This window comes from Carex rostrata, chromosome 7 (assembly GCF_964058835.1).
Source record: "Carex rostrata chromosome 7, lpCarRost1.2, whole genome shotgun sequence".
NCBI lineage: Eukaryota > Viridiplantae > Streptophyta > Magnoliopsida > Poales > Cyperaceae > Carex > Carex rostrata.
In genome coordinates, this window is record NC_135924.1 from 9,423,453 (window position 1) to 9,440,375 (window position 16,923).

Genomic DNA, 16,923 nt, shown 5'->3' on the forward strand with positions numbered 1-16,923 from the left:
CCCTCCTCTCTCCGCATTACTCTTCAAATTTAGCAAATTGGATACTCTTATTAGCAAATTAGAAAAGGAGATGATTAGCAAACTCCTTAGCATTGCCCTACATCGAAATATATTTTGTTTTACAAAATTAATTTATATGAGTAATTTTATTTTAATTTATTTGACTATACTTGATATATATAGCTTTGAAAAATCTCGAACATATTTAGCATATTACAGTAAAATTACTATTTCAATTTTTTAACAAATTTTGAATTCGGAGCTATATAAGATTTAATGTGAATTCAATAAAATTGTTTTTTTTTTTATTTACATGCTGATTTAATAAATTATTATATTTTTGTTTAATTAACATGCATATTGGTTCAAATTATCAGTGGGCGGTTTATGCAGCTTGTGCCGCTCTTCTCTGTTGAATTTTGCTTATTTTAAATTTGATGCTTTGCAAGAAACAGAGCATTTGAGATGCAGGAGGCATTCATTTATCTTATTCACTATAGAATGTTATAACGAAATCCGGTTGAATTTCTTAATTTTTGCATCAGGACAAGTATATTGTTAAGAAACAGGAATTCATTATTAGTTAACTTGGAAGTTCTAACAATTTTCAAAACTATTTTTAATTTAAATTTTACTTTAGAATATACTATTATTATAAATAAATGGTCATTCATAAAAATAACAATAATTAATGTTACCTATTTTTATATGTCGAATAACTGATATAGAAATTCTTAGAAAAAAAGAATACCACTTCGAAACATGAGAAAATGTCATACACGCATGATTGAAACGGCGTCGTATCAGTTAAGGTTTTAGGACGAGCATGGAACTGTTATAAATATGTGTTCATAATAAAAGCAAATAAGATACAAATTAATACAGTAAACTGGTCAAAATTGCTACTTGACTAAAAACAACATAACATGAATCCGATAAACAAGAATACAGAAGACCAAAACTAACATTCCACGATCCTAGTACACTAACCAACATGGTATAATAATTTGATGGTATCAAAATCCAAGTGGCACTGAACTGTACCAATACCATACCAGCTGGTACCACAATGCTTTGTGTATTGTTATAGAGTAGGGGCATCTGGGGTAGGCAGCTGGATTCCAGGCCTGGAGGCCCAACTCTTGCGGTTTCTGTATTCGTCTATCGCTTGTAATCTGAGTCTCTCTTTTGATGCATCCATCCAACTCTTTGGCATCTTCAGAAACCAAACACAAAAAATAGCAATGTTAATTGACATTAAATCAAAAGAGTGGCTTCTATTGTGTGAACTCCCACAATTTACTGTATTTGCAAATAATATTTGGGGGTCAAATTTGAATGGGGGGGTCAATCATATAAAATTTTCATGCTCCGAATGGGGGTCAATTTTACGGTACTTGTAGCATTTTGCTCAACTATATAGAAAACTATGTATAAAAAACAAAAAAATTGAAAATAAATTGGGCTCAATTGACCCCCATACTCTATTAGTGGGTCCGCCCCTGCAAATAATGACCAAAGTTCTTGTGTTTTCCATAAATAAATAATTATTTGGGTATATTCACAGATAAAATTCAACAGTCAGACCAAGCTTATGCTAAGTAAAAGTTACTGAATTGATCCTGACATTAATCCTTAACTAAAACAAAATCTCTCTGTAACTTACTTTGATTATGGTTCAACTCGAGCTCAGGAAAAAAGAACCTTAATCTAGTTAGGAACAGATTTGTTGATGTATAATCAATGTAAGTTTATTTTCCTGAGCTTGAGTTGGCCCAAACAAATGTCTTTAAAGTACAGGAATAGTGCAGCACATTATATACACTGGAAGCACTTGTATCTTCCGATAAGGGCTTTAGAGTATAAGAATATTTCACAATTATTGCAAATTGGCACATGATTTCATAAAAATCTAATTAAGAGAGAGAGAGAGATACCTTTGGTACCGTTAGCTTAGGTGGAGCCTGAACAACATCACCAAATTTAATTTGTTCACGGCCAGGGAAATTTAGAATATCCTCCTCATCTTCTTCTTTTTTGTGTTTCTTCTTTTTTGCATCAAGATACCTTAAACCAAAGTCACAGATAAAGCTTTTAATCCTTTGGCAACAAAAGCTAGTTACAGAAGAAAAACACACAACAAGAGACTAGGTTCATGTAATCCAAACCCAGCATTTAATTCCCGACTAACTCTTTATAACCGGTCATAATTCACAATCAAACTCCACTGCCATATGAGAGATGATATGCTTACATTCATTCTTTAAACTAAAAGATAGTGGGAAGCACAGAACATTTTATGTTTTATTCTACATATAAAAGAAGAATTGCTTCTAAAATCATAAAACAATTACAATCAGAAGTTACCAAAAAACTTACTCCTTCCGCTTTTTCTTTCTAGTGTTGGTAGCTGCAGCAGCTAAATTCTCAAATCGGAGGTCCTTAGGAGCCTTGCGCTTCTTTTTCTTTTCTCTAACATCATCTGAATCTGAATTTATGTTTGCATCCGAAATTTCTTCTTTACTTAATTTGGATTTTTCAATTGCACCTGTCTTCAGTCCCGTTTTCTTGGGATTATTTTCCTACATTTTAAATCAACTTAAAAACTCAAATAGATTCTTGTTTCCGTTGCACAGAATCTGGAAAATCTCAAGGAATAACATACTACGAAGAGGATCGAATTGAGTCAATTGACAAAACAAAAGCTGGCATACATGCATAGAGAAAATGTAACATAAACACCGGAACTTTTAGCATCAATTATGGTTTATACGTTTTTTGAGTTTAAAATTATGGTTTATCATGTTACAAGAAGATGAGCTCTCTCAGTACAAGCTGATTATTACACTGTATTTTTAGTTGTTTACTATTTGAAAATTTGTAGTTATGTACTAGAGAATATGTATGAATATTTTGACATAAAAGTAGATTGCAAAAGCTAAGGTAATGAAGTGGACAACCCATTGCTAATATTTCATAAACAAAGAAAACAAACTATAGTAAAAAGGAAAAAAATCAATGCGTCGGTGATTTTACCTTCACATTACCAACTGCAGCTTTCTGTTTCTTCTTCTCGCTTCTCTCATCTCTCTCCCTCTCTTGACCGCCTGATTACACAAAACACCGGAGAGCAAGAACCAGGATAAAACGAAAACCCCCAAATTTAGATGAAACTCAGCGAAAATTGCACATAATAAATAACAATAAAAAGAAGGAAAATCGACCTGGTATTTTATCGGAAGAGGCGTTTTTGAATTTCATAAGGAGGCGGAGCTTGGAGGGGAGCGCCTCCAGTTCTCTAACTTTCGGAGGCGGAGGTAGGCGCGCTTGGCCTCCATGCGACGCAACGTAGTTCTTCTCCCTCCGCCGCCTTCCCTTCCCTCCCATGTGTTAAAGAGTTAATAAGCTCTAAGCGCACGCGCCTGGAAATGAATTATGGAGTATGGACCGACAGGATGAAAATTAACGAATTCGGTGTCTTACCGATCGAAGATATCTGGAATTCGTATCCCCTCAGGTTACCTGAGTATAATTGAATCGGACGGTCCAAAAATAGAATTTTTAACTTGGCACGCATCTTAAAGCACAAATAATACTGCCCGTACTGCCATTCCAATCACCCACCGGTTGAAATTAAATCTGATCCGTCCATTTCAATTGTGTTGAGTCAGGTACCTGGGAGGATATTGAACTAGGATCCGACTATGCTCGTCTATTCGAGTGAATTAAAAGCTATTTCATTGAACTCTATGCGAGTGAATTCTCGTCAAAATATTATTCTTATCATAGGGTAAATCCACTAGCCAGTGTAACTGAAGTGGATTATTCGAGCTATATTAGCCAATTCATGGGCCTGTAATCAGGGTGGGACTGTTCGGCAACATATGAGATATTAAATATATTAATTCGCGCTAAGGAGAGACTGTTCAGTAAGCTAAAGAAAAATGCAGGTGATTAAGATAGTTAAAGAAAACTAAAGAAGGAGGAGAGATGCCTTAAAGAAGGAGGCAGATGATTAAGATCCAGGTAAAAGGAGGTTAAAAGAGATTGTCTTAATCTGCGCTAAAGAACCGGTGTCAGTAGAATTAAAAGACTAAGGAAGCTAAATAAGATTCCTTTAACTTAAGGTTGTGCTTCAGTTGAAGGGAAATATGGCTCATTAAAGAGGAGAAACGGGAGAGGAGGGGAAAGACCAGCAGACCGAATTTGACCGAAGTCATTACCTTGCTCAAGAAGAGAAAAATCAGAGACGAAGTGGAGGGAAGAAAGGGAGAACTCGTTGTAAAAAAGCTCCGAAATTTGTCACCTCCGAATCGGAATGTAGACAGAATAAATGACGGCTGATCCCTTCCTTCTCCTCCTGTTTCTTCCCTCTACGCGGAGGTTTTGTGGAGCACGTCCTAAGAAGCCCTTGTCGAACAGCACCGGTGTGATAGCAACAGCTGTGTGATTTGCACAAGGTCCATGTATGGGTGCAGTTTTTGATCAATGGCATCGGACCTCTTTCCATTGCAGTAGGCCTATTGGAACAGTATTTAATCTGAAGGTCCAATTTTCATCAGACGGGTTAGGTACATTGTGACCCAAGAAGGGATCACTTAAATCGCAGCCAGATGTAGAGTCTTGTATCATGGCCCATATAAGGCCCAAAATGTCCAGTAGAAGAACTTCAAGAGCCCGTATCTAGAGCTCTGACTTTGGTCTAGAAATGGCAGCTGGTGCACGCTCGCTCGTCTTCTTCCCTGCTCTCAGTACCCGCTTATCGACCCGCCTGAACAGAGCAACCACAAACTACTCAGCTATCACCACTCCTCGCGGGTGTAAGATTTTCTCTGTAAGAATGGCGTCGAGCCAGTCTGCCACTCCTACGCTGACTCGTAGTGTTGCTCTAACTGGTTTCGCGCCAGTTCAGATTGTGGCGGGTCCGGGCCTCTCTGAGCCGGATTTCAGGTCAACATTTTGCAATCGTGATCTGTATATACCATTATTTTAAGGGTTATTTTGTAAGTACTCTTGCAATATGTGAAGATTTCTTGTTTTCTGCAGTTAACAAAATGCCAATGTATCATGTAGAGGCAGCTTTATAGTGGACCAAATTGAATGCAGAATTGAATTACTATTTTTTTCAAGTAATTCTGATAGCATTGATGCAAATTAGTTGATGACTGTCATTTGTTTCATATTGATATTAATTAAGAAGATTGCAAGAGGGACATACTGTCAAGAACTATAAAGCAGCCATTTGTCCTATCATATTATCCTATGCATTGGAGTAGAATGTGTATTGTTATCTCACTAAACTGAGGGGCCTAAATCTAAACACTGAAAACAAGCATTCCTTGAATTTAAATACAATTGCCACATGGGAACACCTTGAAGTAAATACAATTGAGGACTCAGACTTGACACACAAACAGCACCTCTAATTTTTCTTTTTCGAATTTTTCATAGTTCTGTGTTTATAGTTTCTTCTTTTTTAAGGACAAAGGAGATTAAGGAATACTAATTGTCAGATTGGTGATTTCATTCTCACTTCTTAAATACCCAGTGAGCGCTCCTTTATTCCATTTGATAAAGGGGAAAAGAAAGCAGTTCAGTTTATTGATAGTTGAGACTTGAAAAAGAAAGAGGCAAGTCCAGTCAGGTGGATCATGTGACAATGACCCATTACTAGAAACCTAGAATTTAGTTCCTTCAAGTTTTGTGCAGTGACGAGATAGAAATGGAGAAATTATAGGGATGGTTGGGTACGATTTATCAGATTGTGTTGGAACTTGGGAAGAGGGGATTTTCATTGTCTAAGGATCTCAATTTTATGCAATTATTTTAGGGCCTTCTGTAGTTTTGTCTCTTGGTGATCATGGGAAGCTGAGATTTTTTAACTGTTTACAATAAACTGATTCCACTATGCTGAATTTGTCATGGTTTTTCAATATTGCATTTTGATGTAAATTTGATATTATAATCCATAGAATTCTGACATAAATAGATAAATTTAGGTGAAAAATATTTTGATATTTACATTTCTAACGGGCCTTTTTCTCTAGGTTTAATCTTAAATAAAGAGATTTTTAACAATTATACTTTTTTTATTGCAGTAATGCTATTGATTGCTCTCTGTTCAAGCAATGGCTGAAAAACATGCAAGGTGAAAAGGGCATATTAGCCCATGAAAGGATCAGCTTGAGACAAGTGCAAATTCAGGTAGCCTCTTTTCTTAGCCCGTATACTTTTCTCCTTTGTAAGACCAGATTGAGGTGCATATTTTCAAATTCAGGTTGGTTCTGATACTTTCAATTGAAGTTGGTTTTGTTGATAATCAGTACTGGTGAACGAGAATTCAAACTGGCAGTTTAGTTTTATCAATAAAGATAAACTAAGATGGCATGGATTTTTCATGCTATAGAGTTCTTTTTTTGTGTTTTTCCCTATGCATGAATTCAAGTTATGGAATGTGACAGATATGTATATAAACAGGGTGTTGATATGTTTGGAAGTCGAGTTGGGTTTCTAAAGTTCAAGGCTGACATAATTGACGAAGAAACAGGAGCCAGGGTGATAAATCTATCCATATATGTGCTGATTATTTTTAGTTTTACCAATTTTTGAAGGATTTATAATTTCATATGGGAAATATTGTGGGAATCAACCTTAATACAAAAAATATCACATTCTTTCTTCACTCTAAAACCTACAAAAATATATCCTTCAATGACCAAAGTATGCTTGCAACTAATATTTTTAGTTTTTAAAGGATGGGCCTGTGGATTTTTTTTTTATTATTCATTAAATTTTCTCTGAATCTCCATTTTCACTAGGTTCACCCCTCATGAACTTAAAATTGCACATCAAATGAAAGCCAGGCTATTAGTCTTCACTTAAAATATGAATATATATATTATGAGCATTCTGGTTATTGAACAGCATTGTTATAACAACATGCTCATTTAGTACATTTGATAGATTCCAGGAATTGTATTTTCAAGGGGACCGGCTGTTGCTATGCTAATTCTTCTTGAGTCAGGAAGCCAAACTTATGCAGTTCTTACTGAACAGGTAAATTTCTCTATATGAGATAAAACTACAATAGGTAATGGTAGCATCTTGATTTTGAGTTATGTTGAATATATGCAAGGTAAGAGTACCAGTTGGGAAGTTCATATTGGAGCTGCCAGCTGGCATGTTAGATGATGACCAAGGTGATTTTGTTGGCACTGCAGTTCGTGAGGTATTTGTTGTCAAATTAAGATTGGGAGAAATTCTAATTCATCTGCAGGGTCTGTTGACTGCATGCAATGCTATTTGTTGTGGGATGATCGTTATCTTGAAATTTGTATCCTCTACCTTTCCTATTGAAAAATATAACATCGGTAAGTTGCCAAAGAAGCTGCAAAATGCCAATTAGCAATTTTGTACAAAAATACAACACCACCTCCATTTTAATGAATCAACTGCATGTACCAGAGCATTGCCAATTAAATTTGCTTTAAGAGTAATTGTACCTCCTCTTTGTATGTTTGTACTGAGTGGTCTAATTAACTTCACAGGTAGAAGAGGAAACAGGTCTGAAGTTGAAGTTAGAGGATATGATTAATCTTACATCATTCCTCGACCCTACAACAGGGCAGGGAGTTTTCCCATCACCGGTAAATTTACCTATTTCTCTTTCTTATTTTTGCAATTAAAGCTAGTGAATAGATATCTTACTGCTACCAAATTATAAACTGGAAGAAGACTTCACCAGGTTAATACTTTCAATTAATCCTTTAATTTGTTCTCATCGCTCTACAATTTTTTAATTATTTCTGGTGCTTGTTAGGGCGGCTGTGATGAAGATTTGAGATTTTTCTTGTATAAAGGGAAAGTAGATGAAGAGACACTCAAAATGCTTCAGGGAAAGGAAACTGGACTGAGGGACCATGGTGAGTTGATAAAAGTACATGTCGTACCTTACGATAAACTTTGGCATACCACCTCCGATGCAAAAGTGCTATGTGCCATTGCTTTGTATGAGATGGCAAAGAAGGATGGCCTACTATTGTAGTACCTAAACCTACAGGTACACGGCGTACAGTATATTTATTTGCATAGAAAAGTTTTCTGTTGATTGGAATGTATATCTAGATATGTACAACTATGATTTTGGCTCAATCAGCATGGATCCAACAGCTTAAATGCTCATTTCCACAAGAGCTTAATATGCTTACCAGAAGCATCGAACTGCTAACTTCATTTTGTAGATAATAATTCTGAGGCATCAATGTATTTCATATAAGAATGACTATACACTCTACTGTAAGCTCACTACAATCCAAATAACCTCGAAAGCAGAAAACAGTCACAAGGCAACTCTCCTTTGGCAGGTCACTGTGATCACCCTACCCCTTTTTCCATAGTTCTGTGCATTCACCTGCCAAGGGAGAGAAACCGTAAGACTGTTTTGCTTAACTAAAACCGGATGCTCACTTCTCACAAGTAGCAGCATTTTATAGCGCCACCTTTTGAGCCAGAATCAGAATAAACCAAAATTGGTAAATGGCATAAGCCATTTATGCCACTTCCGAGAATGGGATGTACCATTGGATATACTTCTCTATGTTTCTAGTCGTAGCTTCCTAAGGGTGTGCTCCAATAAGGGTTAACGGAGGGGAGCCAGGGTAGGGTGAGGAGATATTTAAACTTCACCTGCTCCACAAGTATATTTCGGAAGGGAAGGGAAGGCTGAGCAGGTGGATGGTTCACCCTACGGAATCCAAAATTGTCACCCCCAATTCGGAGGGTAGCCAAGGGAAAAATGGACCCACCAACGAAATTGACTAATTTTATCCTTTTTCCTGCCTTCTTCTCTCAAATAAAATATGAGGGTATATTAGTCATTTTAGATAAAATAAAAATTGAATTGAAAAATGGACCCAGCCTCTCCCCTTTCTTAGTGTATCATTCTGGAGCAAGTAAGTCCTCTAAAAATTTCACTTTCCCTCCCCTCCCCCACCCCTCTACTTAAACTTCTGGAGCACACCCTAAATCATAAACAAACCCTTATCTAAAAAGCATACCACCTTTGTATGATATTCATATTCCCCAAGCATGACCTTGACGTTGGTCTTACAGTTGGCTCTTCAGTCGCCTAAACAATAGCAGCATACCACCTTTGTATGATATTCATATTCCCCAAGCATGACCGTGACGTTGATCTTACAGTTGGCTCTTCAGTCGCCTAAACAATAGCAGCTTGCAAAATGCACGTTTACTATTGCGTTCCAATTCTTATTTTCATCGAGTATGTCATGGAACCAACACAGATGAAAATTTTCTTAGGAAGAGAATTTAAGTTCAACATATAATGCAGCGTTTTCCAACAACTAAAATATTTAAACAGGCTATTATTGCCAATATAATAATCACAAGATAGAAAATTGGAATTGCAAGTTCAGAAAATTTCTTTTGAGCGGATAATGATTGCAGTATTTTCCCAACAACTCAATATTTAAACAAGCTAATCCTGCCAATTGCATAGGATTACCCACTCTTAATCAGAACATCAAAACTGGAAAACAAAAATGATCTATATGGACTTGATACTGAAAAGGAAGAACTTTAGAAAAGCGAATTGTATGTCATAACAGTTCCCACAATTGAAGCAATGCATGTAACAAGAGAAGGGATCAATGTCACATTCAGGAGTTTATCTTCTCCCAAGTAACCAGCCAATGTGATTGTGCCATCTGCCACCACACGAGCTATGGTTCCAGCCTCAGTTGAAAGCAAACCTCCATTGTAGGTTCCACGTGCCAGTCTCGATGACATCACATTAGATAAGAGAGCGAGGTTGACGCCTGCAATTACAAAATAGCAGTTCATTTTCGCAATCTTTTTTTTTATATATAAGAGTTTTTTTTTTTCCTTTTTTAGATATATATTACCTTCAAGTACTTCAGCAGATACAAATGTTATTAGAGCTGATGTGACATATTGCGGTACTGTGTATGTGCTGGTCACATGAAAGCTCAATATAATTCCTATGAGGACCATAATCTCTGAACCTAGCAATATTTGCCTGCATAATTAAAAAAAAATGTATATATGTACACAATTGAAATTGCTGACATGAGAAAACCTTTTTTTTTTTTAACACAGGATAACAGAAACTTTACATACCTGTCTTCAAACATATTGCTGATATAGGAACCAATAGCAGCATTAACCGGAAGCACCGTAATGCCAAGAATAGCAAGGAATATTGCCACTATACTTGTATCCCAATTGAAATAGTAGGTGGTAACGACACTTGACTCGGCTAGTAATATCTCCATGGCGTATTTGAGCATGAAGTATATTAATAGTTGCACCTGTATTTTTTTTTTCCCGGAGAACAGTGTAACAGTCAGTCAAGACAAGATTATAATTTACTTGCACTTCCATACAAGTGAAACAAAATTATACAAAGAAGGAATATTATCAAGAGTGCCATTATAGAATGTCAAATATAATTACCACATTGGAAAAGGAATAGATACTTCATTTTGAAAATATTTTGAAAAATAAGAAATATAGGTAAAATACACCTGTAATGGAATTAGTCCCCCTTTCAAACTCATTTATGCAGTAGTATGCGAAGGAGTGTACCCAGTTTATTTTGAAACTGGGATTAGTCCCCTTTCAAACTCATTTATGCAGAGATAGTATGCAAAGAAGGAATATGCCCAGTTCTCTTTTAAAGAAATGAGGAAGATCACGAGTACAGAGATAATTTTATGTTCTTTGTAGAGGTTGATATGATATTTCTTATGATTTGTAGACAGTTAGAAGCAATATATGATATCCTGAATAATGACGTGCTCGCCAAAATATTGAACTGAAACTGAAGGAATCAAAACTAATATAGCATTGTTTTTTGTTTTTTGGAATAAAAATGTAAATACACAGTAGCATTGTACTACTTGGCTTGTAGTTTAAATACCAGTATACAGACCAAAAGAAAACAAGAGACACTATAATGAGAAATCACATGATATGGCTGCATTAGGATGTTCGACATTTTTGCAGGGTATGCATAAAATCCCTCCCACAAACACAAAAGGAAAAAAGGACTATAAAGCAGAATAAGTAACAAACCTTAACTGACGGTGTAAGCAATCTATAGGCTGATCCGAAGCTATTAGCAGGCTTGTGTGAATCCTCAGAGGTGGCATCTTCACTGTCATCCCCATCTTCCCCCTCTTCTGAAATTTCCTTATTTTCTTCATGCAATAGCAAAGGCTGTGCAAGCCCACTTTCCAATTGGTCAACAGCTGTTTGATGCCCTGTTCCCAGAAAGTAATTGATTAAATAAGGTAAAGTTGTATTTTATTTGTGTTGATTTTTGTTAGTGGCTAATACAATTTTAAGTAGATCTTTGAATAAATTGTATCTAGGATGCTTATTTTAACTATCAAAGTTCAAACAAACAGCTTTAATCTCGGTCTGTTACTTTACTGATCATAGAACAAAGGTAATATGATATGTTTCGTTTGAATAAAAATCTCATTATTTCATGCCTTATGCAGCATGTTTAAATATTCCAATTATACAATTCATACATAATAGAATGTCATTAAAGACAAGCATAGGCTAATATAATGCCTGTTACTATTTACTGTTAATGCGTGCCTATGTGTGCACGCACATCCATGTCTGCAGCATGTTACCTATATCTTAAACAATTTTAACCAATGGAGAAAATAATATAGAAACGAATTTCAATATAATAACTATAATAATTGTCAGATGAAAACCTGAAGAAGAATCTTGTGCAGGCGCAGGGTCAACACTAAAAAAAGGCTCTTTAAAGGCAATCCAAAGCCAGGCTAGATAAACAAGCCAAGCAAATGCCATGACCCAACCAGGCAAAGTATCTTCATTAAAGGTCACGTAAGAAAGCTTGAAGTTCCACTGGAGCAACCCTGCCAAAGCGGGCCCACATGCCATGCCTAGAGCACTTGCACTGACAAAAGCTGCAGAGGCTTTCATTCTAATCTTAGATGGGACACAGTCACTGATGTACCGTCGGTTTACTGCTCTTGCTGATCCCATCCTGCATTAAAGAGTTTTCAGTGGATGAGAATATGAAAAGTTAGTGAAATGAACAAGGTCTGATTTCATGCTTTCCACGAAGAAATGCCCATATACAAGTAACTTACATGTTATGTAATATACAATCCTATTTTGAAACAAGATCTGTCTTTTTTACTTTTTGCAATGCCCGCCATATTTTAGTGTTTGCATGTAAAACCAACCATTAAACTCTTGCTTGCTCCAAGAAAATAATATTCCTGTTGCTAAAATTCTTCAATGGCACAAGAAAACATTTCCAGAAGTAGTTCATGACAACAGTGCTCATTAGAATTGGGGAAATTGGGGGCAAAATAACCAACATTCAAAGAATATGGTTTCATTTATCACATCGTTCTACATGTTGGGTATAGTATGAGAAGCATCCCGATAACTCTATGGTGTGACTGGTATTTACCACAAAAAGAAGAAATGTTGGCTTTAACATTATTTGATTACTACTTTGTAACCAATAAATTTTATTTTAATTTTCTGTTAAGAAGTAAATGCATAAAAGCGTACCCACACATTAGACGACCGAGGAGTAAGAGCCACAGGGAGTTCATGTCATAAGCTGCTGCATACATTAAATTTCCCAGGCAAAGCACCAAACTGCTAAATACAAGTGGCCTGAAGTATGATTTGTTGGACCATCGACTTAGATAAACTGACGAGAAAATTTGTGCAATGGCCATGGAACCAATAACGATGCCACATACTGTGGCAGCTGCGCCAAGGCTCACTGAGTAGTTGTCAGCTGTCGGCACAACTATGTAGGTGTTGACCATGTAGAGAAATGTGTTGACCAGATTTAGGACAAGGGATATGAAATGGTATCTCTCTTCTTCAATTTTTTCTTCAACTGCCTCGCTTGGCCCTTCCTCTTCAATTATAAGAGCACGTTGGCCCAAAAATTGAAGAAAGTTTGCCGAGTGAGTCAGCTTATCGACTGTTGCATTTATTTGATCAATAATAGGGTCCTGGCATACCACAAAAGTACAAGGTTAAATAGAAAAACAAAGACAAAAACAAATTATAAGATGCATTTCAAGCGCCTTACAGAACAGCAAAATATCACATATTCCCAACTGTCCTACTTTATTTTTCCAAAAGAAAATCCAAAATGCCTCTTCTCTTGGTTCCAAATAGAAAATGGAGAAGCAAAGGGAACAAGATGACATTTTTCATCTTTTAACGCAGTATTAAAGTTTCTTTGTGGCATGCATTAGGACCTGTTTTGTGTGAGGTGTTTATTTTATATGACATAATAAGAAGCAATTTTTACTATCAAGAGATTAGAAATATTAGTATCGAGAGAACCTTGGGGATGGCTGAAGGATGGTCATAGATTGATAAATAACTACCATGGCGCTCTTGGAGATCAGCAAAATTGCGAGTTAGTGCACCCACAACAGCCTTAATTCCCTGTTTGGGAAGGAAAGAAAAAACGTCTACCATTTAGACTTATGAATATTGTGTCAAACTATAAGCATCAAATAAGAAGTAAACTTATAGTTGCTTGTTGGTGGATCCAGGCAATATGCCCTGAGATAAGGAATCAATAAGATAAATAGGAGCAAACATAATCCAAAATCAATCAGAGAAAAGCCACAAAAACAAGACATGATGAAACTATGAATATAAAATAATATAAAAATAAAATATTCAATTAGTACCACATGCTTGAAGACTTGTTTGATCTGGGAGTAAGGATGGTCCGACCTACTCGTCAGATAGTAATCAGTGAACCTATACCCGAACCGCTTATCAAACTTCTTCAAGATCTTTCGAATCCCAGTGGCATTCAGATCAACAAATTTGAGAAGCTTTATCAGATCCAACCCCACCTGCCTATAGGCATCCTGAAGCTCTGCTACTCGAGAAATGTCAGGTTGTTCTAAGAGAATGGCACGCTGTTTGCCTAATTTTTCTATTCTGCCTGCTAGTTCGCCTTGTTTCTCCAGTACGAAAAGAACAATTTTTTCAATCTGAGGTTATTTACAAACCAAAGGTCAATTTTGCAAAAGAAATAAATATGTAGAAAGCAAGACACCTTTTGCAACTAATAGATGCATTGGGGTTAAACAAAACACATAACATAATTAACAACCTTCCTTATTATATTATTAAACCAACATGAGCAGTTAAGGCTTCCTATGTAGGAGCGCAATCTATTTCTGCGAAACTTCAAATTAAGGGCTATTTATTATGCTTTAGCAATTCAAACAAAAAGTTTGGTTCAATATAAACAGGGAAGTACCCACACCAGTGGCATGTGAAAGTAAGGTTTCAGGTATGTTAACAAAAATTCAAGTTAATAGGCATTCCTTAAGAACTGACTAAGGTACTAATTTTTTATTATGAAAGATTAGTCCCATTAAGACCACATAGCAGGTATTATCAAAGTACAGCTACCCTAGCAAATGCATAATTTCATTACTGTGTGTAATTATCTAATGATCAGCAGGGATTATGGGTATGACTGCTCCGAAAAGAGAGGAGATTCAAGAAATATTTTATTTTAAAAAAATGAAGATTGAAGAAGTAACAAAAATATTAGATAGCCAATAAATTTTGCAATGTGTCAGAGAATTCAGTGTTAGTGAATGCATAATGAGTGGTCATGTGCGCTACTCTACAATGCCTCAAGTAGTTACCTGATCATCGAGCATCTTAGAGAAATCTTTGACAATCTGGCGACGATCTTTACCCCCTTGATGAAGTTGATGCACATATTGGTTCACTTTTTTTTTCATTAACTTGTAGTTAATGTAATAGCTGGAAATAAGAAATAATAAAAGAATACATGAACCACATTCAAGCTATTCTCTAACTCCAAAAAGTATATCAAGATCCATCTATTTCTCATTCTTTTTAGAAAGTAGCAAATGAAGAGAAGATCTGAGTTCTTAAATGCGACATGTATCAAAGTAAATTATATAAAATTTCAAATAAAGCATGGAATAAGAAGTAAAAACTTGAAGAAAAGCATACCTTTCCCACTCTTCAACTTGGTCGGCCATCAATTTCTTCCCAAAGTTAACCATCTTGACTTGCTGATATCTGAAATATGAAATAAGTTAAAAAGTTCAGACAACTTTGAACTTTACGGCAATCATTTTGTCAGATTGAGTAAAGCCTGGTTCTGAATTGCTGTGGAAACTTGTCATAATTGCTAGTTGTGGAGGGTGAAAAAAGAAAAATTTCTTATTTTTTTCACCCTTCTGGACAAAAAACTATTCTGCCCCTTTATATTGAAAACAGGTACAGGTAATTGGTAACTAGGCTGTTCTTTTTTTTATTTTGAAGAGGTAAAAGTCTGTCAAAAGGTTCATTCTTTTATCATCAGTTTCCACTTTCCACTACAGTATCAGTGATCGAACTTCAGCTTTAAGAGCTTTCAATAATGCCATATAACAAACTCAAGCAGCATTTTCTATTCTCATCTATCTTTGCATATATTGTTTTAAAAAATTAATGGTAATTCCCATGGGGGGTTACTAAATTCGTGCCACCAATTAATCACTAAAAATTGTCTTTTCGGAACCACCACACTTCCATCTTGTTCTGATCAAGCCCAGTTTATTTTGCTATCCTTAACTTTTCAAATTTTCTCTGTTTCTCAATTCAACACCCCCCCCCCCCCCCCCCCCCCAATCAACTGATAATAGGAAATTCTAATATGCATGCCACTCCTTATTGGGAAAAAAAAAATACATCAATATCTCCAGTCCTTAAGAGCTGGTAAAACTGCACGGATCTCTGATTGAATGCAGCCACAGTTTGTCTTGGCTGCATGCAACCAACCTTTGTATCAGCAGAGACCAGGAAGATCAACTCGCATGTAGTCATGCACAGTTCTCGCCACATGCAATCAGTGACACAAGAATAGTTTTGCCAAATCTTAAAAACTAAGAATACTTAGCTTCTGAAAAAGAAAGGTTCGACAAGTCTAAGGTTTCTGAAATTTGTGAGTTGGGAATGGAAATGCAGGAGAAAGAGGAGGGATGAAATGGAGAAATTGAGAAGAAAAATCTAACGAATTACTATTTTATATATTAATTATACACTTTTATTGAAATGACATACAGTGAGTAAAATTGGCAAAATTGAAGTTTATAAGGTTTTCAATGAGGAACTAAAGCGGCATTACAATTCAGAGACATCCCATGAGATTTACCGAATAATAAACCGAAGTAAAGAGAGAACAAATTGCAAGACTAGTTTCGTAAAAACTTATGATCAGGCTTTCGTTAAGAGTATTATGCAAATGCGCAATTCGCGAAAAATTCAAGAAACTATAAATAGCAATCGAAATTAAATCTTAGTTGTATTCCTAATCTAGAAGGAGAGAGATTACCAGCAAATTCCTTTGAGCTGAAAAGGGACCTGGACCTGGCAGTACCAGTACGGATTTATTTATCTGACCAGAGAATCTGAGAAGTGATGCTCTGAATTCAAAGAGAAAAATGACAAAAGGCGGCTGGGGATTAGGGAATGAGACGCAATTCGAGCAACCGCGAGAGAAACATGGAGCCAAAGAAGTAGCGGTAGTCTCGAGGCTACTCTATTTATAAGCAAGCTTTTGTGGCAGAGCAATGCCAGCCTGTTATTTCTATCCTCTCCAGTCTATGACTGGATTTGGATCCGCATCCTCCCAGGTACCTCACTCAACACAATTGAAACGGGCGGCTTAGATTTACTCTCAGCCGGTCGGGATTCGAGATGACAGAGGGGTAGGATTATTTTTGCTTTGAGATGCGTGCCAACCCATTTTCGGACCGTCCGATTCAATTATACTCAGTCAGGTAACCTGAGGGGATACGAATTCAC

The 16,923-nt window shown here is 36.2% G+C and overlaps 3 protein-coding genes across 3 annotated transcripts; 1 reads left to right on the forward strand and 2 right to left on the reverse strand.

The window, feature by feature from the left end:
- Nucleotides 1-885: 885 nt before the first annotated feature.
- On the reverse strand, nucleotides 886-3,443 carry LOC144557417 (coiled-coil protein). Its single transcript, XM_078305984.1, has 5 exons — nucleotides 3,225-3,443; nucleotides 3,037-3,107; nucleotides 2,380-2,582; nucleotides 1,938-2,067; nucleotides 886-1,216 (listed from the first exon to the last, which is right to left on the reverse strand). Exons 1-5 carry the CDS (start codon nucleotides 3,385-3,387, stop codon nucleotides 1,085-1,087), a joined length of 699 nt encoding a protein of 232 aa, XP_078162110.1. The 5' UTR covers nucleotides 3,388-3,443; the 3' UTR covers nucleotides 886-1,084.
- A 1,190-nt stretch (nucleotides 3,444-4,633) lies between these two features.
- On the forward strand, nucleotides 4,634-8,168 carry NUDX14 (nudix hydrolase homolog 14). The gene is made up of 7 exons (XM_078305802.1): nucleotides 4,634-4,950; nucleotides 6,099-6,204; nucleotides 6,478-6,555; nucleotides 6,964-7,056; nucleotides 7,136-7,228; nucleotides 7,548-7,646; nucleotides 7,820-8,168. The coding sequence occupies exons 1-7, from the start codon at nucleotides 4,709-4,711 to the stop codon at nucleotides 8,042-8,044; spliced, it is 936 nt and encodes a 311-aa protein (XP_078161928.1). The 5' UTR covers nucleotides 4,634-4,708; the 3' UTR covers nucleotides 8,045-8,168.
- A 1,254-nt stretch (nucleotides 8,169-9,422) lies between these two features.
- LOC144557276 (SPX domain-containing membrane protein OsI_21475-like) lies at nucleotides 9,423-16,637 on the reverse strand. The gene is made up of 11 exons (XM_078305829.1): nucleotides 16,451-16,637; nucleotides 15,085-15,153; nucleotides 14,748-14,868; nucleotides 13,767-14,078; nucleotides 13,411-13,515; nucleotides 12,613-13,070; nucleotides 11,775-12,073; nucleotides 11,116-11,303; nucleotides 10,159-10,349; nucleotides 9,924-10,057; nucleotides 9,423-9,836 (listed from the first exon to the last, which is right to left on the reverse strand). The coding sequence occupies exons 2-11, from the start codon at nucleotides 15,135-15,137 to the stop codon at nucleotides 9,598-9,600; spliced, it is 2,100 nt and encodes a 699-aa protein (XP_078161955.1). The 5' UTR covers nucleotides 15,138-15,153; nucleotides 16,451-16,637; the 3' UTR covers nucleotides 9,423-9,597.
- Between the last annotated feature and the right edge of the window lie 286 nt (nucleotides 16,638-16,923).